Source organism: Podarcis cretensis (genome assembly GCF_951804945.1).
Source record: "Podarcis cretensis genome assembly, chromosome: 14".
NCBI classification, from domain to species: Eukaryota; Metazoa; Chordata; class Lepidosauria; order Squamata; family Lacertidae; genus Podarcis; species Podarcis cretensis.
Window position 1 is genome coordinate 14,938,617 of NC_137183.1, and position 25,457 is coordinate 14,964,073.

The 25,457-nt window shown below is 43.7% G+C and overlaps 1 protein-coding gene across 1 annotated transcript in view; it reads right to left on the minus strand.

The window, feature by feature from the left end:
• ATP8B4 (ATPase phospholipid transporting 8B4 (putative)) overlaps positions 1-25,457 on the minus strand; it is a 124,672-nt gene that overhangs the window by 92,097 nt on the left and 7,118 nt on the right. The window contains exons 3-7 of the mRNA XM_079953175.1: positions 24,181-24,249; positions 21,353-21,411; positions 15,563-15,676; positions 12,866-12,964; positions 6,295-6,356 (exon numbers count right to left, since the gene is read on the minus strand). Of these exons, the coding sequence (XP_079809301.1) occupies positions 6,295-6,356; positions 12,866-12,964; positions 15,563-15,676; positions 21,353-21,411; positions 24,181-24,208 (362 nt within the window). The 5' untranslated portion in view covers positions 24,209-24,249. The remainder of the gene's footprint in view (positions 1-6,294; positions 6,357-12,865; positions 12,965-15,562; positions 15,677-21,352; positions 21,412-24,180; positions 24,250-25,457) is intronic.

A 25,457-nucleotide genomic window follows, 5' to 3' on the forward strand; every position in this document is an offset into this window, starting at 1 on the left:
GGATTGTTGTTTTTTAGAGACTCAAACAGTATGCTCTCTCTTGACCTTGTCTAGCCCAGGGTGATTGGATAAAAGGCTCACTTGGGACTTCTGAAGGCTAAACTAATGTAGCCTTGTGTATTGGTACCAGGCCTGGTCAGAGAATTCCCTTCCGTAGGGAGTAATATTGTTCTGTGCTAGTGTTTTTGAAGTCCTGGATTCTTGAAAACACATCTTGATAATCTGGTGGAGCTTGTTTTCTAGGCCATGAGTACTTTGAGGTTGTTTATTTATTAGTCTTACTATTACCTGCCAACGATGCTATAATAAGAATATTTCATCCTATTACAATAGAGTGATGATCTCTGCCTATATGGAAAGATTTTTGGCAGAAGGTAACTGAAACTATCAACAGAACTGTACAGAACAACCTTATATTTACAGAGCAAAGTATCCTCTTGAATTATATACCCAGCACATGCAACCTTACAAAAGGACAATATGAGTGGACTCTCCATGCCTTTACAACAGCAAAAAGACTGATCCTGATGAACTGGAAAGATGAAAATGTGTCTCCCTTTCACAATTGGATTGAGGACGTATACAAACTCACAACATATAAACAACTTGCAAATAAATGCAGACTTGCCATGGACAAATTCAATGATATTTGGAATCCATTCTTACAAATACTGTAATAGGTTAAGATCTGGTAAAGTACAATAACAACCTTGTAAAATATACAGTTTTGGGTTTTCCTCCCCCCCCTTTATTTTCCCTTCTACATGGGTTCTGTTTCTCTTTTTCTCTCTTTTATTTACGTCTCACCATGTTTAGTGCACATATAGGTAAAGGTAAAGGGACCCCTGACCATTGGGTCCAGTCGTGACCGACTCTGGGGTTGCGGCGCTCATCTTCCTTTACTGGCTGAGGGAGCCAGCGTACAGCTTCCGGGTCATGTGGCCATCATGACTAAGCCGCTTCTGGCAAACCAGAGCAGCGCACGGAAATGCCATTTACCTTCCCGCTGGAGCAGTACCTATTTATTTACTTGCACTGGCGTGCTTTTGAACTGCTAGGTTGGCAGGAGCTGAGACCAAGCAACGGGAGCTCACCCCGTCACGGGGATTCGAACCGCCGACCTTCCAATCGGCAAGTCCTAGGCTCTGTGGTTTAACCTACAGCGCCACCCGCGTCCCTTAGTGCACATATAGTTGTGTACTTTTTTGAACTTTCAGTAAAGATGTTTAAAGGGGGGATAAAGATCTCTGCCTAATAAAGTGCTGACTACAACCCAGAATATGAAGCGAAAATCACATCCTGGTTTGATTGATATACGGGTTTGTGGTAAGATACTAAACCATGGTTTCCCAGTTCAGATATAGCAGGAAACTGTGGTCTAATGTTATGGCAACAGATAGACAGGGAGCACAGGAACATAATAGTCTAATACAGGGGTCAGCAACCTTTTTCAGCTGTGGGCCGGTCCACCGTCCCTCAGACCATGTGGTGGGCCGGACTATATTTTGGGGGGAAAATGAATGAATGAATTCCTATGTCCCACAAATAACCCAGAGATGCATTTTAAATAAAAGGACACATTCTACCCATGTAAAAACACGCCAATTCCTGGACTGTCCATGGGCTGGACTGAGAAGGCGATTGGGCCGCATCCAGCCCCTGGGCCTTAGGTTGCCTACTCCTGGTCTAATAGAACAAGATTGTTATGTCTGCTTCTTGTTGCTTTTATAATTTTGTGGCTTTTAGCTTATTTTTTTAATAATGATGTTAATTGTTTTATCCATTTTGCAAACCATCTTGAGAATATGATTGAGAGGGTAGTGTCGTAATACATAAATAAAAGAAAATGAATGTCTGAAAAAAATGCCAGTGAGTTAATTCTCCTTGCCATTTACCTTGCTGTGCCAAAAGTGACCGAGAAAACAGGGTCATTTTCTATACCCAGGAAAGCTCCAATACATTCCTTCCTTCCTTCTTTCTTTCTTTCTTTCTTTCTTTCTTTCTTTCTTTTTGGCTTGTGTAATCTGAAAACTTTTCACGTTTCATGGCAGGAATTGCAGATTTGCAGCTGACTTTATAGTTGACAGGGGACTGTAGGCAATCATGGCTGCATTTATTAGCATACATATATGAAATCAGGGATTTCACATTCACACATGACATCTTTAAGTGTACAATCAACATAAAATGAAGTGTACACCTTAAAAAGGCCGCGCCTTAATTCACCCGTACTCTGACGGTCTTTGAAAAACTCTATGCCAAAAAGCATATTAGATATTGCACAATGATGGACAATGGATCATTACAGCCATTAACAGATTCTTCTTTTAAAAAAGAATCTGTGTTTGTTACAGCTGCAGTATGTTAATGCTATATTTACAATCTTAAATCCCATTTCAAACAAATGAAATCTCAGAAAATGATGTTTATTGCTAAACATTCTATTCAAAACAACCTAAAATAGAAGCTTAGAGTTCAGTTTAAATAAAGATCATCTCCGTCATATTCAAAGCTGGGATCAACATTCCTCACTTCTATGTTAGTTTCGCAAAGCACAGAGTTGCAGAAAAAATGTGCAGAAGGTTTGGTGTCACCATCTACAAGCCAACACACTGCAAAGGAGACCCGTTAGCACCTTACAAATGCGCAGAAATTTACACGCCTGTAGATCAGGTGTGGGGAATCTTTAGTCCGCCACAGGTTGCTGAACTACAACTCCCATCAGCCACAGCAAGCATGGCCAGGGATGATGGGAGTTGTAGTTCAACAGCACAGAGAGCCAAGGATACCCCACACCTGGGAGCCAGTGTGGTGTAGTGGTTAAGAGCGGTAGACTCGTAATCTGGTGAACCGGGTTCGCTTCCCCGCTCCTCCACATGCAGCTGCTGGGTGACCTTGGGCCAGTAACACTTCTCTGAAGTCTCTCAGCCCCACTCACCTCACAGAGTGCTTGTTGTGGGGGAGGAAGGGAAAGGAGAATGTTAGCCGCTTTGAGACTCCTTTGGGTAGTGATAAACCGGAATATAAAATCCAAACACTTCCTACTGTGGATGTACAGAACCAGCCAGACTATGCCATGGCTAAGCTGAATAGGAAATAATCCTCATAGCTCACCACAGAATAAAAGTGGGTCGAGCCACTTGGCGTTCACAGATTTCTCAGACTAACAAAGTTGCCCATTGCTCATTAAAAAAAAGTTGTGCATAATGTCATTTGTCAACTTGCAGGGAGATATTTTCTGTTCCAAAAGAAGAAAGGAAAAGTACAAGAAAGAAAATTGTTCATAATGATCTCCCCAGCATGCATCCTATTTACTTCAAATTTCACTTGTATGAGGCATAAGATATAATTGCAGTTATGACAACATTAAAAAGTTACGAACAGACTGCTTCTCATTATTGCTCCATGTGCGACTTGCATGTGTCACTAATAAAAACATGATGATATTTACTGGGGCACCAATTACCAAGGCGTTCTTGAGTAGAGTTCTGAAAGGGAAACTTTGGCCACCCCTCTGTTTGTCATTTACCCACACATTTGGTGTTAATATTCTTTAGGCTGATTAACATGTGTATGTATATCACTCATGATTTCAACACTCAACGTTGTATTCCTACATTCAGCTGAATTGTGAGAATGTGTTGTTTGTTGAAAGCTGCAAGGCTGAAAGTGATGTCACGGTATCACTGGTGTAGAGTCCCATATTAGAATGCTACCATATAGCAAAAGCTCCATGCATGTAGAAAGCTAGCACATCAGGGGAAAAGTTTTCGTATATCCTCCGCAGTGATGTTCTAATTTTTATCTCTGTTTGTAAGCATCTGCATTTTGAACTGGTATAATCCAGTATTCTCTCACTACAGACCATCATCCAATTTTGCAAGGGTGTACAGTCGTACCTTGGTTGACGAACACCAGTCGAATGTTTAGGCTCCCGAACGCTGCAAACCCAGAAGTGAGTGTTCTGGTTTGCGAACTATTTTTGGAAATCAAATGTTCCATGGCTTCTGATTGGCTGCAGGAAGCTCCTGCAGCAAATCGGAAGCTGTGCCCTGGAAGTTGAACGTTTTGGAAGTCGAACAAACTCCCGGAACGGATTCTGTTTGGCTTCCAAGGCACAACTGTAGTAGACTGGCCTATGGCCCTTCTTTCCAGGGGCTTTCCAAACACAGTCAATCTGTACAACAATCCCAAGACTACATTTGGTTTCAGTCTGCTAATTTCTATCCTCCATTCCATCGCTAAAGAGTTCTGACTGATGCCTCCCAAATCTCTACACTCAGGTGGCAATCCTCTTTCTCAGGGTTATATTGAATGAGACAACTCTCCTGATCCAACCCATTACACAGAGGGAAGAGTGTATGTGTCCGGCTGGCTCCTTCTCACCCACCTGGCGTGCACAGGTGGGGACTAAATGCCTGAATACCAGCTACAAATGTACAATACTACATATGCAGGCGAAAAAAGGACATGCTTTTCTTTATTTTATTTAAAAGCACTTTAATACTTTAAAAGGTCTAAGTGGTAGGTAAAAGGTAAAGGTAAAGAACACTTGGATGGTGTCAAAAGCAACTATTGGCTTGTGGCGCTCATCTCGCTTTCAGGCCGAGGAATCCAGCGTTTGTCCACAGACAGCTTTCCAGGTCATGTGGCCAGCAGGACTAAACTGCTTCTGGCACAATGGGACGCCGTAACGGAAGCCAGAGCACACGGAAACGCCGTTTCCCTTTGCACCACAGCGGTACCTATTTATCTACTTTATCTCAAGGGCACATTCCAGCCGGGCAAAAATAGTAACATAGGAAGCTGCTTTATACTGAGTCAGACCATTGGTCCATCTACCCTATCAATTGTTTGTCGCTAACTGGGAGCATCTTTCCAGGGCTTCAGGCAGAAGAGTTCCCCAAGTCCCACCTGGAGATAATGGGGGCTGAACCTGGAACCTCCTGCATGAGCACAGATGCTCTACCATTGAGCTATGGCCCTTCCTCCAGCCCTAAAGGATGGGTTTGCTATAAGAATTTTAAGGTCTCAAATATAGCATAAATATTCATAAATGCACACATATATAAATATATGAACCATGTGTCTGAAATAGTATGGGAGAGCAATCCTGGAGCCATTGTGACTCTCCCAATGACCTCAAATATTCCTCTGCGATAAGGGAGGCAAATGAGGAAAGCCTTCCCACTGTCTTTTTGCTTGCAAATCCTGTCTTAATAATAATAATAAAATCTTGCTTTTTTTAAAAAAAAATTTAAATTTAATTAATTTAAATTTTATTTATCTCCCGCCCTCCCCAGCCGAAGGACGTATTTGTGTATGAATAGGGTGAGCCTGTGACCTGCATTCAGGAACTAAAGTATTTACCATCACAATAGAATGGCCGGACTGCCCTGGTAATGTAATCAGTGACCATTATCAGGTATCCTGGCAGGCAGGATTTTTGCTGTAGACCGCCTCCCTCTGTGATGTATGTATGATGTTTTGGGGTGGTGGTCTTGGGCTACAGGGTAGGCAATTTCAAAAGTCTATATAAGGGCTTGTGCACCATTGTTCGGGGTTCTTCTCCCTCCTGCATGTGGTGAGTGGGGACCCTGTCACAACAGTTCCTTGAATAAAGATCAGGCTTACTAGCCGATTTGCTTCTCAATATACTCTGATTGGCCTCTGTTACTTTCTCCTACCAACAGGGAACCCACTTAAGGACTCTATACGGGCTCTGGGAATACCCCGTAAGGGAAATGGAGCAGTTTTTCTTATAACAGGTTGGTACGTGCCGACCACAGAGCCTAGGGCTTGCCGATCGGAAGGTTGGCAGTTTGAATCCCCATGACGGGGTGAACTCCCGTTGTTCGGTCCCTGCTCCTGCCCATCTAGCAGTTCAAAAGCATGTCAAGTGCAAGTAAGATAAATAGGTACTGCTCCAGCAGGAAGGTAAACGGCGTTTCCGTGCGCTGCTCTGGTTCACCAGAAGCGGCTTAGTCATGCTGGCCACATGACCCAGAAGCTGTCTGTGGACAAACGCCGGCTCCCTCAGCCTATAGAGAGAGATGAGCACACAACCCCAGAGTCGGTCATGACTGGACCTAATGGTCAGGGGTACCTTTACCTTTACCTTTACATGCCTGGGAAAAGAAGCTGCAGCTGAGGGCAGAAGAGACTGGAAGGCATGTGAGACTCCCCACCCCTGTTTTAATACTTTAATGTCAGGATTCTGCATTTTGACAAATGCCTAGTAATTTCCATAACTGTCTACTGGCATGCGGAAAATTATAAAGGCGTGCTTCTTACTTGCCATCAATGAGTACTTGAGCCTGCCGGTTGTTCACCTGGTTGTCACTTTTGTGGCGAAACTGCAAAGGGTTAAAAGGAAGAAGAAAAAACAGGCCCAGTTAAGTGTGGCACACAGTACTCTGCAATTAGGTTCCAGCCAGACTACGTCTTTTAAATGAAGTTGACTTGCAGCAGAATGTAAACAAGTTGCTTGGAACAGGAAAGTAAAATGGACTTAGCTAGGGGTTCCATTTGCAGATATCCACATTGCTGTTTTGGAAGCCAGGAGCAGAAATGTAAGGACAAATATAAATCATTTTCCAGATGTCTCTTTACGGGCTTTCCTGAGCGATGAGCGAGACAGAGAGTTGAAGTGAGGAGGCGACATCAAGGGAAGAATGCCGGAAAAGCCTATAGCTCAGGAGCACAAAATTAGGAGCTGCGTGGGAATGTTCTTTATCAGCTTATTGATCTGCAATATTTCTTATCCACACTTCTCCATAAGATCCCAGAGTCAGATACAGGAAGAGAAAATAGGGTTAAAAACACAGATAACAGCATTACAATTCTAAAATGCGTAAACCCTTTCCAAACAAAGCAGAACAATACCCAAAAAAGGTGCGCCCACAAAACACGTTAAGTGTAAAGAGGTGTGTCATCAGAATATGGCAGAATATGGCAGAAGTTGTACAATGAAGATGGTAGATGCACTTCTGTGGAGAAGGGGTCCCACAATTTAGGGACCATCCTGAAAATTAGAGGCTTTTGCCCTCGTGATATATTGCAGAGCTGCTACTTATTTATTTTTTTTAATAATATTTATTAAAAATTTTCCAGAATAAAAAGGAAAGATAGCAAGAAAAAAAGAAAAAACAAATATGATTTACACTTGGTTTCAGTGGCATCTTTCCCGGACTTCCCCCCCCCTCCCCCTCTTGTATTCCATTTCCCTTAAATTGATTCCACAGATTCTTACCCCAAATTTTAAAACCTTATTTGTAATTTTAAATAACCCATTTATTCCAAATTAATTTATCTTATTTATCTTAATGAACCATTTCTCCTTATATTTTATATAATTCCCTAAGATCGACCCCATTTCCCTTCCACGAATTCCCCTATTTTCAAACAACAAACATGAAAAAAGAAAAGAAAGAAATAATATATAATTTTACAGCCTTTGGATTCCAAATCTCCCCCCCCCCCATTCCCCGGTTCCAATCCCCAAAGTTCATCCATTGTCTACTGCCAGCCTGGTGTATCCACGTCTATATCTCAACTCCACTTTGCCGTCTTTTGATAGCTTTTAATTTCAGAAAGTCCAATCTCGAAAAAACTCTCAGAAAAAGTCATTGTTCTTCCATCCAGACCTCTATGTTTAAGAGTCTAACTTAAATTCTATTTCTTGGTCCTTTTAAAGTCTGGATGTTCCAAATACTCCGGCTTCAAATTTGGTCCAGCTCTTATTCCTCGGGTTGCTTTTTCCTGTTCTGCTGCAGAAACCTTCTAATTCAGAAACTTCTTGTTCTCCACAGAGGCTTTTGTTATTCAGGAACATAAAGGTAAAGGTAAAGGTACCCCTGCCCGTACGGGCCAGTCTTGACAGACTCTGGGGTTGTGCGCCCATCTCACTCAAGAGGCCAGGGGCCAGCGCTGTCCGGAGACACTTCCGGGTCACGTGGCCAGCGTGACATCGCTGCTCTGGCGAGCCAGAGCCGCACACGGAAACACCGTTTACCTTCCCGCCGGTAAGCGGTCCCTATTTATCTACTTGCACCCGGAGGTGCTTTCGAACTGCTAGGTTGGCAGGCGCTGGGACCGAGCAGCGGGAGCGCACCCCGCCGCAGGGATTCGAACCGCCGACCTTTCGATAACTTGCGTCAAGTCCCTTCCTTTCTTCAATAGATAAATCCATTGTCTCCTTTAGTATAGAAACCTCTGTAGACAAAATAATGCTTCGTTTTTGCAGCTTTCCCAAGAGATAACAGATCCTGCTCAAATTCATAGTATTTTTCCACTTGCGCAGAGCTGCTACTTAAAGCTTTAGGAAGTTAAATGTGAAAAGACTGGGGAGAAAATTGCTCCCCAAAGTGCTGTTTACAGAGTGGGCAAACTCTAGCGGCTTCCCTTTTCTAAACTTGAACTTTCAGACACATTTATTTCATCTATGAATCACTTCCCATGAGGCATCCCAAAGCAATTTGCAATATAACAAAAACACATATAAAACACTTACAAATGTTAAAAACAGCTAAAACAATTGCATATACAGCGAGGTCAAACTGGCCAGTTTGTGGTCAACCTTCAGCAACAATAATCCTCAGAGCCAGTTCAAGGCTTTTTGCTGCCTGAGGCCAGGCAAAAATTGGCAGCCTCATCTATTATGGAGCATGGTACCCAAAGCAGGCCAATGTATTTGGGCACCTAATGCAGAAAACAATAATAATCAGGAATCTTTGCTAGCTAAGGAGTAAGGTCTACTCATGAGGGCACTACTCCTCACAAGGGCACCATTCAGCAGGTGGAGACATAAGGTCCCCCAATAAAAATTCAAGGAGGGAGCCGGGACCTCTCAATACCCCAGAGCCACAGCAGGCTCCACTGGACCTACCCACACCTGTGACCGGCCCCATTGGGGGCTCTCCTGTAGCTGTGACAGGCCCACTGGACCTACCCACAGCCACAGCAGACCCCCTCAGGCCTCCCCACAGCTGTGGAGAGTCCCATCGGACCTCCTCCTGCCATGAGATGCCACACACACACACACACAGAGAGAGAGAGAGAGAGAGAGAGAGAGAGAGAGAGAGAGAGAGAGAGAGAGAGTTGGGCAGAACCCAGTGTGTGTGACTCCTCATGTGTAGTTTGTTACTCTGAATGAAGTCTTAGCTTTTGGACAGGCACTCTAGCACCTAACTACAGCCTGATGTTGTTGCTGCTGCTTCGGCGATCCCTCGTAGCCGAGTAAGATTGTCTTCCATAAACATGGTTTTAACAGTGAGTCCGTAAGTGACACTGGAGGCCAATTCTGGATCCACACGTCCTTCCACAGTGGGGACATAGGTTTCCAGGCAGGAGTTGATCATGGTGAGGGTTTGCCAAGTGTGCCTTCCTCTTAGCACGCTTCTCCCTTTTGTCCTGAATTCGAATGTCTTTAAAACCCATGTCACCTTTGGTGTTCTCCAATTAGAGCGCTCGCAGGCCAGTGTTTCCAAGTTTTCAGTGTTTATACTACATTTATTTTAGATTTGCCATGAGAGAGTCTTTAAACCTCTTTTGTTGATCACCAGTATTATGCTTTCTGTATTTTAAGTTCGGAATAGAGTACTTGCTTTAGAAGATGATGATCAGGCATCTGCACAACATGACCAGTCCAACGAAGTTGATGTTGAAGAATCATTGCTTCGACACTCGTGATCTCTGCTTCTTCCAGTACACTGGCATTAGTTCACCTGTCTTCCCAAGTGATGTATAAAAATGTTCAGGGACACTGTTGATGGAATCTTTCGAGGAGTTGCAAATGGTGTTTATAAGTGGTCCATGTTTCACAAGCGTACAGTAAGGTTGGTAGTACAATAGAACCCACGGAAGCCCCGTCAGATGTCTGGCTTCCAAAAGAACATTAGAAAAACAGAACACTCACTTCCGGTTTTCGATCGTTCAGTCAGGAGTCGGAACGTTCGACTCCCAAGGCGTTTGGGAGCCGAGGTACAACTGTACACAGTTTTCTCTTTTATACCCACCTTCCTCAGTTTTAGCTCCACGTTGCTCATCTGCACTAGAACCTTACTAAATATTATCAGAATATGATGAAAGATCTTTTTAAGAAGAAAGGCATTTAAGAATTTTCTTAAAAACCAAACGTGTGTTTCTTCCACTACCCACTGTTGTCTGGAAATGCCCTGGCAAAGAAAAAGACCAAGGATTTTCCCCTGCCTCAATTTTTTTTTTTACTTTTAATGGTTTCTTCTAACTTGCTTCAATTTGATGTATGTTTATTAATGGAATCCTCAAAGCCCTGGGGAGGATTCAGTGAAGAATTCAAGTTTCTTCATCTCCCGCTAAACTGTTTCACAATATCCAAAAACTCCCAGAGAAATCTCCCAATGAAATGCCTGTTTTTGCAGAACTCCTACCCTGGTGCAAAAAACCAGAACACCAAACAAACAAACCAAGAAACTTGCTGAATGACAGCTCCCACCAGCCCCAGCGAGCTTGGTCAATGGCCTAAGAGTTGTAACAACCGGAAGACCAAAGGTTATCCCCACCTGCTATGGACTATGACTCCATCTGAACTTACACACACACACACACACACACACACACACACACACACACACATATATATATATATACACACACATTTGTATTGGTTTTTTTAACATATCATTTCCAACAATCATTTAACGTAACTTCTTATCTTATACAATATTGTGACTTCCGTCAGCAACTTCTGAAGATTTTCCGTTCTTTATCGCTTGTTCTGCATGTCTTAATTTCTCTATTACTTTTAATTGTCCTTAACTAATAATTCTCATCATAGTCTTTCTTGCAATGTTTCAAATAATCCTCCTTACAGAACTTCTTGCAATCCTACTAGCGTAATCTGTTTATTACAATTGCATTTCAAATAGTTCAAATATTTACTCGTCTTCTAAGAATCTCTGACCCTGCAGGTTTCAAATCCTTCCTGTTAATTTGTCTAATTCTGCATAGTCCATTAATTCCATTTGCCATTCTTCTTTCGTCGGTAATTCTTGACTCCATCTGAACTTCATCTGCACTACTGAGTTCCCTGTGAACGCAGTATCCCGGCTGATCCCAGCAGGCTTGCTCTAACCGCCACTCAGCTGATCCGTGGGGAAAGCAAGACTCCTTTGCCAACACACAATCAGAAGCACATTTTAAGGTTCCCAAGGTTTTGCATTGGCAACTGTAGGCCTGTCTCTCCCATGTCTGATTTCACTCGTGGCATCAGGTGCAGGACAGGTGGGTGTGGTTTGGGGAAAACAGCCTCATGGGCCACACTGAAACCCTAAGTAGGTCTATGAGCTGCGGTAACTGTGCCCCTGTAGGACCAGGTGCGCAGCCTGGGAGTCATTTTGGACTCACAGCTGTCCATGGAGGCGCAGGTCAATTCTGTGTCCAGGGCAGCTGTCTGCCAGCTCCATCTGGTATGCAGGCTGAGACCCTACCTACCCGCGGACTGTCTTGCCAGAGTGGTACATGCTCTGGTTATCTCTCGCTTGGACTACTGCAATGTACTTTACGTGGGGCTACCTTTGAAGGTGACCCGGAAACTGCAACTAATCCAGAATGTGGCAGCTAGACTGGTAACTAGGAGTGGCCGCCGAGACCATATCACACTGGTCCTGAAAGACCTACATTGGCTCCCAGTATGTTTCTGAGCACAATTCAAAGTGTTGGTGCTGATCTTTAAAGCCCTAAACGGCCTTGGTCCTGTATACCTGAAGGAGCGTCTCCATCCCCATCATTCAGCTGGACACTGAGGTCCAGCGCTGAGGGCCTTCTGGCAGTTCCCTCCCTGCAAGAAGTGAGGTTACAGGGAACCAGGCAGAAGGCCTTTTACAAAAACTATACCATTCAGTATTCCATTATTACATCCATCAAAACTGTTGAATTTATCTTAACAAGCCCTTACAGACGGCCTTTCTTGAAGTGAGACAATAACCTATTCCACTTTTTTTTAAAAGACCAACACAGCCACCCCCACCCCTGGTAGGGGGTTTGTGTAAAAAGGAAGGAAGAACCAGGCTGGTCTTTCATTGTGGGTGTATTCTGCAACATGTTCTTTACACAACAGTAGTACGTTTGTGGTAGATTTATTCTGCTTTACTTTGTTCTGCAATGCTACCATAGTAGTGTTTTTTGGAGGTGCTATAGCACAAAAAAATCCAGCCAAAAATAAACCACAACATTTACAGCATAAGAAGTTACATTAAATGCTTGTAGTTTAATGGTGATTTTTTGGACATAATGGAGATGTAAAAGATTTGGATTATTATAAGAGATGCAGGAGGAAATGATTAACAATAGGACCCGCAAAGGTTGTATGTTGGATATGTGATTGTAAAACTGTAATTTGAAACACACACACACACACACACACACACACACAGTTACAGGATTTCAGCAGGAAGTTACAAGATACCTACTGACTGAAAGTGAAGCAGTCTGACTGCCCCCAAAACATTTGCAGAAACAATATTGAGGACAGGATCCTGACAGCATCAGGAGCACAAATCATCCCAACTGCCGATTAAAAAAGATGTCAGGAGGGAAACATACTCTATGATATGTCATAACCGTTTTTTATCAGTATCTTTTTTTGTGTGCAAAAGCAGAGCGTTTTTGAGATTTTCACTCTTCTTAAAATAAAAAGATACAGAGGAGAGAAAGACCGCATAACATTGCAAACTAAAACCTTGCTACAAATCCCACTGTCAAAATCAGTATACAATGGTTAGGGTACAGATACAGAGGTGCTATATCTTTTAGGCAGCCATCTTGTGATAGTGCATGCATTACAAAAATGGGGGGAGGGCACCAGTAAATTACTGCAAAGACTTACGTAGTCATCGGTGGCATCTTTGGCAGCTGTAATGGTTAAAACCAGCGCTAAAGGAACAATGGTAGCAAACCATGATAAGGAGGATACATCTGGAATCAACTGTAAGAGAAAGATTAAAGGATTTTTTGTGTGAGGACAAGTAATATTAAAAAAGCCTCCTATAGTTTCAAAGAAATCATAGAATTCTATGAATTCACCAATTCATAGAAATTGGTGAAATGCCAATTTTCACCTAGAGAGTGAGCCTGTGTACATACCGTACATTTAAAGCGCACCGCACACCCAAAAGAATAATGGGTACTGTCGGTCCACTCACCTTTTATCCGGTGGGCGGCATTGCATCCAGTCAGCTGAGCCTCAACAGTTTTCCGGCGTGGGGGGGGGAGGTGCACTGCCTCCCCTTACCCCACATCACAGCTGGCCATGGCATCTGTGCTGAGGACAGCCCCAGCCAATCTGCTACCTGGGTGACTTTGGCCATGGGCCATTTAATGGTGGCACGGCTGGCTGGCACCCTCTTTCTTGCCCCTTCGCCAGATCACGCTACACACCCACCCTCTTTTCATGCTTTGCTCTGATATGACCTTGCTATGGCAATAGTCGGTCGCCATGTTGTTGGGGCCAGGTAGGATTTTTTTCCACTTGGCAAATTGGCACCGGCCATTTGGTTTTTACCTACCTAGGAGCAATCATCACAACTTTTATAATAATAATAATAATAACTTATTATTTGAACCCCGCCCATCTGGCTGTGTTTCCCCAGCCACGCTGGGCGGCTTCCAGCAAAGACCAAAAATACACTAAAATGTCATGCATTAAAAACTTCCCTGAACAGGGCTGCCTTCAGATGTCTTCTGAATTTCAGGTAGTTGTTTATCTCTTTTGAAATCTGGTGGGAGGGCATTCCACAGGGAGGGCGCCACTACCGAGAAGGCCCTTTGCCTGGTTCCCTGTAGCTTTGCTTCTCGCAATGAGGGAACCGCCAGAAGGGCCTCGGCACTGGACCTCAGAGTCTGGGCAGAACGATGGGGGTGGAGGTTAGACTTTTGTGAGGTTAGGCACTGGGTGAGCCTTTGTTTGGTTGGAGGAGAGGTTGTTGCCTCGCCTGCCCCTCCTCAGTAAGGGTATCCTGTTAGAGGCATCTAGGGTGTGAATACTTTCCAAAGCCTGGACATAGGCTAGGGCCATGCCACTACCCCAACGGGGAACCCCTCAGGGTGCCCCTATTTGATGTAACTCATAGGACACCCCCTATTGGTGGTTTACCATTAAGTGGACTCCCTGTAGACGGGCAGGAGTCAAGATATAGCCTGGCTTCACCGCAACACCTAAGCCAAACCACTCAACATCTGTAACCAATGAAGTTGTGGCCTATTTGAACCCACAAACCAAAATACTCTGTGTCAGTGTGATTTATTGTTCTCCTGGGAACTTGGCTTGGGTGCCTTGGCACGCAATTGACCCCCTCACAGAGCTACAATTCCCAGCACCCTTAACAAACTACAATACAGTGGTGCACAGCAAGACAAATGCCTCGCAAGACGAAAAACTCGCTAGACAAAAGAGTTTTCCGTCTTTTGAGGTGCTTCGCAAGACGAATTTCCCTATGGGCTTGCTTCGCAAGACGGAACGTCTTGCGAGTTCTTGCAAGTTTTTTCCCTTTCCCCCCCTTTTTCTAAGCCGCTAAGCTGCTAATAGCCACTAAGCCGCTAATAGCTGCTAAGCCGCTAAACCGCTAATAGCGCTAATCCGCTAATCCGCTAATAGCCGTGCTTCGCAAGACGAAAAAATCGCAAGACGAAGAGACTCGCGGAACGGATTAATTTCGTCTTGCGAGGCACCACTGTACCCGGGTCCTTTGGGGGATCATCAGCATCTAAAAGAGTGAGCTAGGTTGCAATAGCCACAGGTAAGTGATGGAGAGCAATAGGCCAAAGTTTGGCATAGCGAGATGTGGGAGTGGGATGGAAGAGGCAGGCTGGAAGTTGGGGACAGAGAGATATGTCTTGTTCTGTGCTGGATCCTAAGCTGTGACTAACGGAGACACAAGGTCTTTTGGGGTGTTAATGCTGTAAGCCCCTCCACCCTCAGGTTGTAAATAAAACCGTATGTACTGAATACACCAGTCTCCGCTGACCTTCATTCCAAGGAAACTGAACCCTGGATAAGGAATTGGAACCTCTGGAGCAGTGTTTCCCAAACTTGGGTCTCCCACTGTTTTTTTTTTTTAGACTACAATTCCCATCATACCTGACCACTGGTCCTGCTAGCTAGGGATGATGGGAGTTGTAGTCCAAAAACAGAGGGAGACCCAAGTTTGGGGACCCCTGCTCTTCACTCAGAATCTCATCACTCAAAGATCAGGGTGGCACATAATAATATACAGTAGTACCTTGGAAGTTGAACAGAATCCATTAAACTTCCGAAACGTTCGACTTCCAAAGCACAGCTTCTGATTGGCTGCAGGAAGCTCCTGCAGCCAATCAGAACCCACGGAAGCCCCGTCAGATGTCTGGCTTCCAAAAGAACATTAGAAAACCAGAACACTCACTTCCGGTTTTCGATCATTCAGTCAGGAGTCGGAACGTTCGACTCCCAAGGCGTTTGGGAGCCGAGGTACAACTGTACACAGTTTTCTCTTTTATACCCATTGCCATTTAATGTGCCTTTGAAATAAAAACAGATATTGAATATAACCTGTAAAATCAGGAGGAACACGAAGTAGGCATTGGCAACCCGCTTGAACTGCTCAAACAAGTTGATAGGCAAAAAGGTCAGAATGTTGTACTTGGATGTTTGGATGCGATTGTTCTGAAAAATACGCAAGAATGGGGGTGGGGGAGATTGAAAACTTATTAACATGGGAGAGCAAAAAATGTATACATTAAACAGAAAAGTCAGAAAATGTACCCTCATCCAACTCTACAATTTTTATGATTCTGCACCAAAGTTTGGCAACTGGCTAATGGTTATAGACTTAATGATAAACATAATAAAAATGTAATTCTTAATTTATGCATATACTATTTTGCATATAAAAAGCCAAAGCACTGAGCAATACAAAATTTACAAAATATATAATATATAAACTTTAATCATCATCATCATCATCATCATCATCATTTATAAAGTCCCTTAACAGCTAGTGTCAAGACTGCCGCAATATAGGGAAGGGTTAAATGTCCCCCTCCTGCTGTGGTTCTGATAAAAATTGGGGGGGGGGCAGGAACAGTAGCAGAAACTGCTTGTATTCTCTTGTTTGATTTCCATTCCTCAAACATGTGAATTGTGGCAATTTCTGCTTCTGTTTCCCACAGAGCTCTCCAACATCCCTAATTTCCCATCATTTCCCCCAGATACCAGAGGTCAATTGTCAGAAGATCACTAGAACATTCCTTTGCTAAAGCTGCCTCCTTTTCCTCCTGTTGGCAAGCCTCTGCCTTCAGAGAAAGTGCTTGACAACAAGCTGTACGCATATCCTCCAAAATTTCTCCGATGAAAATAGGGGTGTCCTAAGGAAAAACAAACCTAGACAGCATCTTAAAAAGCAGAGACATCACTTTGCCGACCAAGGTCCATATAGTTAAAGCTATGCTTTTCCCAGTAGTGATGTATGGAAGTGAGAGCTGGACCATGAAGAAGGCTGATCACAGAAGAATTGATGCTTTTGAATTATGGTGCTGGAGGAGACTCAAGAGTCCCATGGACTGCAAGAAGATCAAACCTATCCATTCTGAAGGAAATCAGCCCCGAGTGCTCACTGGAAGGACAGATCGTGAAGCTGAGGCTCCAATACTTTGGCCACCTCATGAGAAGAGAAGACTCCCTGGAGAAGACTCCCTGATGTTGGGAAAGATTGAGGGCACAAGGAGAAGGGGACTACAGAGGACGAGATGGTTGGACAGTGTTCTCGAAGCTACCAACATGAGTTTGACCAAACTGTGGGAGGCAGTGGAAGACAGGAGTGCCTGGCGTGCTCTGGTCCATGGGGTCATGAAGAGTCGGACACGACTAAATGACTAAACAACAACAAGGAAAAGCAGGACATCCCAGGATCAAATTAGAAACCGGGGTGGCTTCTGTAAATCTGGGACGTCCCTTTAAAATAGGGACACTTTAGCCCAGAGATGGAAAGAAGAAACTATCCCAACCAAGAAAGAATAGCAAACCAAGTTGATGGACTATGCCAAAATCGCAAAGTTAACTGGAATGCTCAGGAACCAAGAAGACAAGAACTTTAAAAAGAGAATGGGAAAAAATTATAATTTATTTAGGAGACCATTGTAAGCACATGAAAGCATTAGCAGGAATCTAATCCCACTTGCAAGGTAACAAAAATTATGGATAACTCGGATAGATAAAAAAAAACATGGCTAATGGAAAGAAATGCAGTTGTAAATGTTGATATTAGGACCCACAGAAGGGATTGGGGTGGGGGAGTCTTGAGATTCAGAGCAATCTCTTTATATGCATTTGCAGTTGAATTTGTTGTGTATTTATTTCTTTTTAAAATCAAATAAAAATATTTTAAAAAGAAGAAGAAAAGAAAGTAGGGACACTTGGAGGGTTTGTGTGTGTTGAGCCAGCACAGACAGCTTAGACCAGGGGTCAACAACCTTTTTCAGCCGTGCGCCAGTCCCACTGTCCCTCAGACTTTGTGGGGGGCCATACAATTTTTTTGGGGGGGGGAATAAACGAATTCCTATGCCCCACAAATAACCCAGAGATGCATTTTAAATAAAAGCACACATTCTACTCACGTAAAAACACCAGGCAGGTCCCACAAATAACCCAGAGATGCATTTTAAATAAAAGGACACATTCTACTCATGTAAAAACACACTGATTCCTGGACCGTCCGTAGGCTGGATTTAGAAGGCGATTGGGCCACATCCAGCCCCCAGGCCTTAGTTTGCCTACCCCTGACTTAGACTCAAACCCCTTGGAGGAGTGGCTGTTTGTTTGCCCAGTCCAGGGACTCCTCTTGCTTGATGTGATAAAACTGAGCCTGCTCAGCTCTTCAGTCCCAAGGAGGCACATTGCTTGTCACATCAGCGTCTTGGCAATCCTAGCCATACACATTCCACCTGCTGTCACTTTTATCCCTTGCCTAGCCTATGTGCTGCACCTATTTGAGCCACTCTTGTCAAAGATGAAGGGGATCTAAATGTAACCAATAACAGATTTTATCAGGAAAATATATCCCAAAGCCAAATCTAGTCCCCCCCCCGCCCCGCCCCCGTCTACTCCCTGGTAGCTCATAATAAATTCACCCAACCACTACTTTCAGACTATATTATCTTGATGCTGTTTCTCATCTAAATAATCTAAAGCACTTTTAGCAAATTAAAAAGACTATATCCATGATCAACAGTCGGACTTAAGGTTACGCAAAGCTTCTGCAGCTGAAATAAATGTCTAGACCTAGCAAAGTGCACAGATAATTGGCCTTACAGACTCATTTCGGGATTTGTCAGGAACAAACGCGGAAATCTGGCACTGGCTCAAGCGATAGTACAAAGAAATCTGCACATGTTATACGTGCTCAGGGTAGCCCCTGTCTCCAGAGTCGGCATAGTGATTTAATTTCCTTTAGGACATCTGGTCTTTTAATGGGAATGTAGTGATGTTGCATGAACCGGTTTTACAAGCTGCCTAGTACGGTGTGTTGCATAACAGACTTCAGACTCCATGGACTTGGTTCCAGTCCTCACTCAGCGATGAAGCTTACTGGGTACATTGGTGTCTCCCAGTCACAAACTATGTTATGTAGTGGGGCAGGAGGGGGCTGTATATTGGGTTGCTGCAAGCTCGTTAAAGGAAGTTGGGGTGCAAATGTAATGAATAATAGGTAAAGGACCCCTGGACAGTTAAGTCTAGTAAAAGGCAACTATGGGGTGCAGCGCTCATAATAATAATAGAATAATAATTTATTATTTATACCCCGTCCATCTGGCTGAGTTTCCCCAGCCACTCTGCGCGGCTCCCAAACAAGTGTTAAAAACAGTAGAGCATTAAATATTAAAAACTTCCCTGAACGGGGCTGCCTTCAGATGTCTTTTAAAAAGAAGATAGCTGCTTATTTCCCTCACATCTGAAGTGAGGGCATTCCACAGGGTGGGCGCCACTACCGAGAAGACCCTCTGCCTGGTTCCCTGTAACCTCACTTCTCACAATGAGGGAACCGCCAGAAGGCCCTTGGCGCTGGATTTCAGTGTCCGTGCTGAACGATAGGGGTGGAGACGCTCCTTCAGATATACAGGATCATCGTACAATCATCATGCTTTCAGGCCAAGGGAGCTGGCATTTGTCCACAGACAGTTTCCGGGTCATGTGGCCAGCACGACTAAACCGCTTCTGGTGGAACAGAACACTGTGACAGAAGCCAGAGCACATGGAAACGCTATTTACCGTATTTTTCGCTCTATAACACGCACCCGACCATAACACGCACGTAGTTTTTAGAGGAGGAAAATCCGTAGGCATGCCACCCGTAGACATTCCCTCCATAACACGCACAGACATTTCCCCTTACTTTTTAGGAGGAAAAAAGTGAGTGTTATGGTGCAAAAAATACGGTACCTTCCCACCACAGTGGTACCTATTTATCTACTTGCACTGGTGTGCTTTCAAACTGCTAGGTTGGCAGGAGCTGGGACAGAGCAACAGGAGCTCACCCCGTCGCAGGGATTCGAACCACCGACCTTCCAATCAGCAAGCCCAAGAGGCTCAGTGGTTTAGACCGCAGCACCACCCACGTCCCTACATCAGATGTAAAGTGGTTTCAGGCCCCGAAGCAAGGACTTCAGGGCTTGCAAGGTGCTGCTAAGATAAAAGTTCCTTCCACCATCATATTAGCAGGGGATTCCAAGGAAAACTTCTTCCTCTGCATGGAATCCTGATGAGCAGAGCAGGATTTAACTCATCCTCTCACTTCAGTATGACTGCACACCCCTGATGGGAACAGGCACAGGCAGCCAACATGACTTTTAAAGAGAGAAGTGAATAAATAAAATACACTGTGACAGGGAATAGATTCCATTTTCAGGATTCTCGTCTAGAGAATGAACGTCTAAATGAAATAATTTCCGAGAGGCCGGGTTTGTGGTTTTTCCCTGAAGTGTTGTGCACATGTGCCTTACTAAACTTGAAGCAACTTCCGTTTGAAAAGAGGTTGAAAGCACTTGGGACTTCTTAGTTCAGAGAAAAAGTGAGTTAAGAGGTGAGATGACAGAAGTTTATAAATTTATTCAAGGCTTGGAGAAAGTGGTACATGCCCTGGTTATCTCCTGCTGGTTGCAGCTTCAATCCCCGTATGGGACAGCTGCATATTCCTGTTGTTCTAGATCAGTGGTTCCCAACTTTTTTTGGCCATGCCCCACCTAAGCATCTCTAAAATCCTGATGCCCCCCACACCCCATGACATATAATTCTTATTATTCAAAAAGTGAACTCCTAATAATAATAATAATAATAATAATAATAATAATTTATTATTTGTACCCTACCCATCTGGCTGGGTTTCCCCAGCCACTCTGGGCGGCTTCCAACAAAGATTAAAAATACATTAAAATGCCACACATTAAAAACTTCCCTGAACAGGGCTGCCTTCAGATGTCTTCTAAATGTCAGGTAGTTTTTTATCTCTTTGACATCTGATGGGAGGGCGTTCCACAGGGCAGGTGCCACCACCGAGAAGGCCCTCTGCCTGGTTCCCTGTAACCTCACTTCTCGCAATGAGGGAACCCTCAGAAGGCCCTCAGCGCTAGACCTCAGCATCTGGACAGAACGATGAAGGTGGAGATGCTCCTTCATTCTCGAACTGCCCCCCTTAAAAATAAAATTACCCCACGCTGGGAATCACAGTCCTAGATTCTCAGGGTCCCTTCCACCTCTACATTTCTATGATACTTTTGATCAGCAAAAGGAGGGGAGGGTTTTTTCGGGAGAAAAGCTAGCTGACCTTAGCAGTTCACCTTTGGCCTACAAGATTTTCAATCAAATAAGAAACATTAGACTAATTCTAAAAAATGCCTTGACTCTTAAAATGTGTGGCCAGTCCAGGCACAAAACCCAAATAAAAACAGAACCATTAATGCTGCAGTTCCCAACTGGTGCTCCACGGACCCCAGGGGACCTGGGTAACCCTCTCAGAAGTTCCGTGGCACCATGCACATAACCAGTGCTTTTTCCCTTTAAAAAATGTTTACGGGTACTCTCATTTTGACTCAAGAAAATCACCATTTTATAGTTCAAATCAGGGAAAATAAATACAGTAAATGGGCAAAAGTGCAAAGATTCACGAAATGCTTAGTGGTACGCGTACCCCTGCGTACCCCCAGGAAAGAAAGCACCGCACATAACAAAAGCTACCATAGAGATATCAACATTTTCAAAAGTAGCTTGAAAAACAGGGGGTTTGCAATACTTAGCTAATTGGAAACCACTGACTGGTGGGTGTTTCCACTATGAAAACATTGTACTCACTGCGTACTGAAATTTTTCATTATATTCACGATTATTGGCTTTCACTCTCCGCTTCTCCTCTGAAAAATTAAAACCCATGAAAGCATAAGAAGGCAAACCAGAGTACAGTTTCTGTAAAGACCAGTTTTCTTTATTGTTTCCTATTCTTCCTTCCTTCCTTTTAAATAACTTGGTCAGTTGCTGGGCTGCCACTTCCATCAACCTCAACCAGTTCCATGCTGGCTGGCACTGATGGGAGTTGTAGTCCACTGCGACTGAAGGGCACTTGGTTTGGGAAGGTTTGGGAAGGCTAATTTGAAAACTCAAATTGCTCTGCAAAAATAGTTTGAGTTTTCATTTCTCATGTGCACCAGGAGATCTGCAGTAAAGAAGATAAAGGGAAATGTAAAGAAATGAAACCTAAAACTATGAGTGGGAGAAGAAACACACACACACACACACACACACATCTTGCCAAACTTGTGGCAAGAAACATTGTGGTGAAAGGTCGGAAGGACATGGGAGATAATTTCACAAGTTGAAAATGAATGTCTAGATGAAATAACCTCCGAGAGACTGGGTTTGTGGCTGATAATTTCAGCGCAGCCAGAATATATAAATAGTGGTAGTCATATAATTTTTGAAACATTTAATTGCATTGGATGTTATAATAAATATTGAATTTTATAACAAAATGATCACCACTTTTAACCTGTGGCCCTCCAGATGTGATTGGACTTAAACTCCCATCAACTCTGAGCACGACCTTTTCCCATGTTTAAGATGTTCTGGCTTCAACATACTTTGTGGAGCCAGTGTGGTGTAGTGGTTAAGAGCAGTGGACTCGTAATCTGGTGAAGTGGGTTCGCTTCCCCGCTCCTCCACATGCAGCTGCTGGGTGACCTTGGGCTAGTCACACTTCTCTGAAGTCTCTCAGCCCCACTCACCTCACAGAGTGTTTGTTGTGGGGAAGGAAGGGAAAGGAGAATGTTAGCCGCTTTGAGACTCCTTCGGGTAGTGATAAAGCGGGATATCAAATCCAAACTCTTCTTCTTCTTTGAGGCCAAAAGAAAGCATTAGCCTTGGGCTCTAATAGGCTGTTGCTCAAGGGAGCCATGTGGTGCTATCAACCCTGGTCAGAGTTTATTTACTTGTAGTTTTGCCCACCATTCCTGCCTTCCATTGTCACAGAGACAGAAGCGGAGATGGGAACCTGTGGCCCTTTATATTCATCGGACTACAGTTCCTATCAGCCCCAATGCTCAGGACTGATGGTCTCACTAGAAGGCAGGTGCTAACAATGATCTTGCCTCTGTGTTTTTAGTTGGCACTGAGAAAACATCACTGTCAGCACCAGCTTTATTGTGGGATGTGGGAGAACATCCTACAGACTGGGCACCACTACAGAAACGGCCCTTCTCCATAAGTGGGGTTTTGATGGGGTGGAAGGTTCGCAGGCTAGGAAGGACTTGCCCACAAATTTATTGACAGCTGCATGAATTATTACAGTGAGGAAGTGGAAGGGGCAAGCAGAATATAAAATGGAAGAATGGTATAAAGAGGTGTAGGACATAGCTATTAATGATAAATTACAGTGGTACCTCGGGTTAAGTACTTAATTCGTTCCAGAGGTCCATACTTAACCTGAAACTGTTCTTAACCTGAAGCACCACTTTAGCTAATGGGGCTTCCTGCTGCCGCCGTGCCGCTGGAGCATAATTTCTGTTCTCATCCTGAAGCGAAGTTCTTAACCTGAAGCACTATTTCTGGGTTAGCGGAGTCTGTAACCTGAAGCATATGTAACCTGAAACGTATGTAACTTGAGGTACCACTGTAAAGGTAAAGGTAAAGGACCCCTGACAGTTAAGTCCAGTCATGAACGACTCTGGGGTTGCGGCGCTCATCTCGCTTTTCTGGCCAAGGGAGCTGACGTTTGTCCGCAGTTTTTCTGGGTCATGTGGCCAGCATGACTAAGCCACTTCTGGCGAACCAGAGCACCGCATGGAAATGCCGTTTACCTTTCCGCCAGAGCGGTACCTATTTATCTACTTGCACTTTGACATGCTTTCAAACTGCTAGGTTGGCAGGAGCAGGGACCGAGCAACAGGAGCTCACCCCGTCGCGGGAATTCGAACCGCTGACCTTCCGATCGGCAAGCCCTAGGCTCAGTGGTTTAGACCACAGCGCCACCTGATAAATTAACATGTGCTATTAAGGTAAGACAGGGAATACACAAGAGAAATGATTTTGAGGGGAATTTGTAGAATTTGTACTGTTAAAACGGAAAGGGGTCAAGCCATCACAAGAGGTGTTGAAATTTTGAGAGGTTGGATAGTTACAATGGAATGGTCTAGGTGGTGGGGTGCACATTTTTATTCTTATTTATTTACTCTTATTAGTTTGTCAAAATTTTAAAAATGTGTAAAATGTAAATAAATGCATAATAATAATAATAATAATAATAATTTATACCCCGCCCATCGATGGAGTGAGCTCCTGTCGCTCTCTCCCAGCTCCTGCCAACCTGGCGTTCAAAAGCATACCAGTGCAAGTCACAGTCACAGGCCTCTTATTCATGATCTTAGCGATATGCAGTGGGGTTTTTTCTTTCAAAGATGTTTAGGGGTACTCTCATTTTGACTCAAGAAAATCACCATTTTATAGTTCAAATCAGGGAAAATAAATACAGTAAATGGACAAAAGTACAACGATTCAAAAAATGTTTAGGAGTATGCGTACCCCCTAGGAAAAAAAGCACTGGCAATACGTAATTTCAGTCACATTTCTTCTGCTGACAACTATACAGTTTCATATACCACATGCACAAACATATTGAACGGATTACATACCTACGAATTTCTTCTTTCTACAGAGCATTATAACACCAGCTTATTTTCCACAGGGTCCCAGTACCTGCCCTGAAGAAAAACAGTACAATTTCAGAGGCTGGCAATATTCAGGAAGAAAAACTGTTAACGCCCAAGTTCTGTGCAATGAGAGTACCTTGAAAAGTTATTTGCTTCTGAGAATCAAAAGTAGAACATTAGCTACTTTGAATTTTGCTTGTTTTCTTAAATGGGCACCGTTAACTTGGATTCCAAAATCTCCACCTTTTGTTCTTTTAGTGCTGTTATCTTGGCATAACAGCACCGAGGGCCTTCTGGCGGTTCCCTTGCTACAAGAAGCCAAGTTACAGGGAACCAGGCAGAGGGCCTTCTCGGTAGTGGCGCCCACCCTGTGAAACGCCCTCCCACCAGATGTCAAAGAGAAAAATAACTATCAAAGGCAGCCCTGTTGAGGGAAGCTTTTAATTTTTGATGTATTACTGTATTTTAATATTTGGTTTGAAGATGCCCAAGGTGGTTGGGGAAACCCAGCCAGATGGGCGGGGTACAAATAATAAATTATTATTATTATTATTATTAAACATAGCGAAGGAACCGCCAGAAGGCCCTCGGTGCTGGACCTCAGCATCCGGGCAGAATGATGGAGGTGGAGACGCTCCTTCAGGTATACTGGACTGAGGCTGTTTAGGGCTTTAAAGGTCAGCACCAACACTTTGATGTTTTGTCGTGTTTTTAATATTCTGTTGAGAGCCCCCAGCCAGATGGGTGGGGTATAAATAATAAATTATCATCATCATCACCTTGCGTGTTAGGATTGAGGGCAGTGTGGGGCATGTACCTGTGTGTGTGTAAACTAGCCTACTGTACAATGGTAAAATCTGCAGTCATTAGCCTGTTGGGCTAAAGAATGTTCCCTACTATTTATGCTCTGCTTGGCTTGTTTTGTTTTTTGTAGAAAATAACCAGAGATGACCAAAAGTGTTCAGTGTGTGTGTGTGTGTGCACTGAGATCCTTTTAATAGAGCAAGCCAATGTGTTTTCAGGATGGGTCATTCCATCAGAAGATACTCAGAACTGTGGTAAAGAAATGGTCCTGCTCTGCGGGTGACCTCATCCGATTTTTCACAGTTAAGCTTGACTCTTCTTTGAAACATTTTTTTAACAGTTCTTGGTTATTAGTGAGGGTTTTTATTGAGAGTTTTTTCCAACCTTCAACATTTAGGAGTTTAATCATGGTTGGCTAGCATGTAATCAGTTTATTTCTTAGGAAACATTTATAA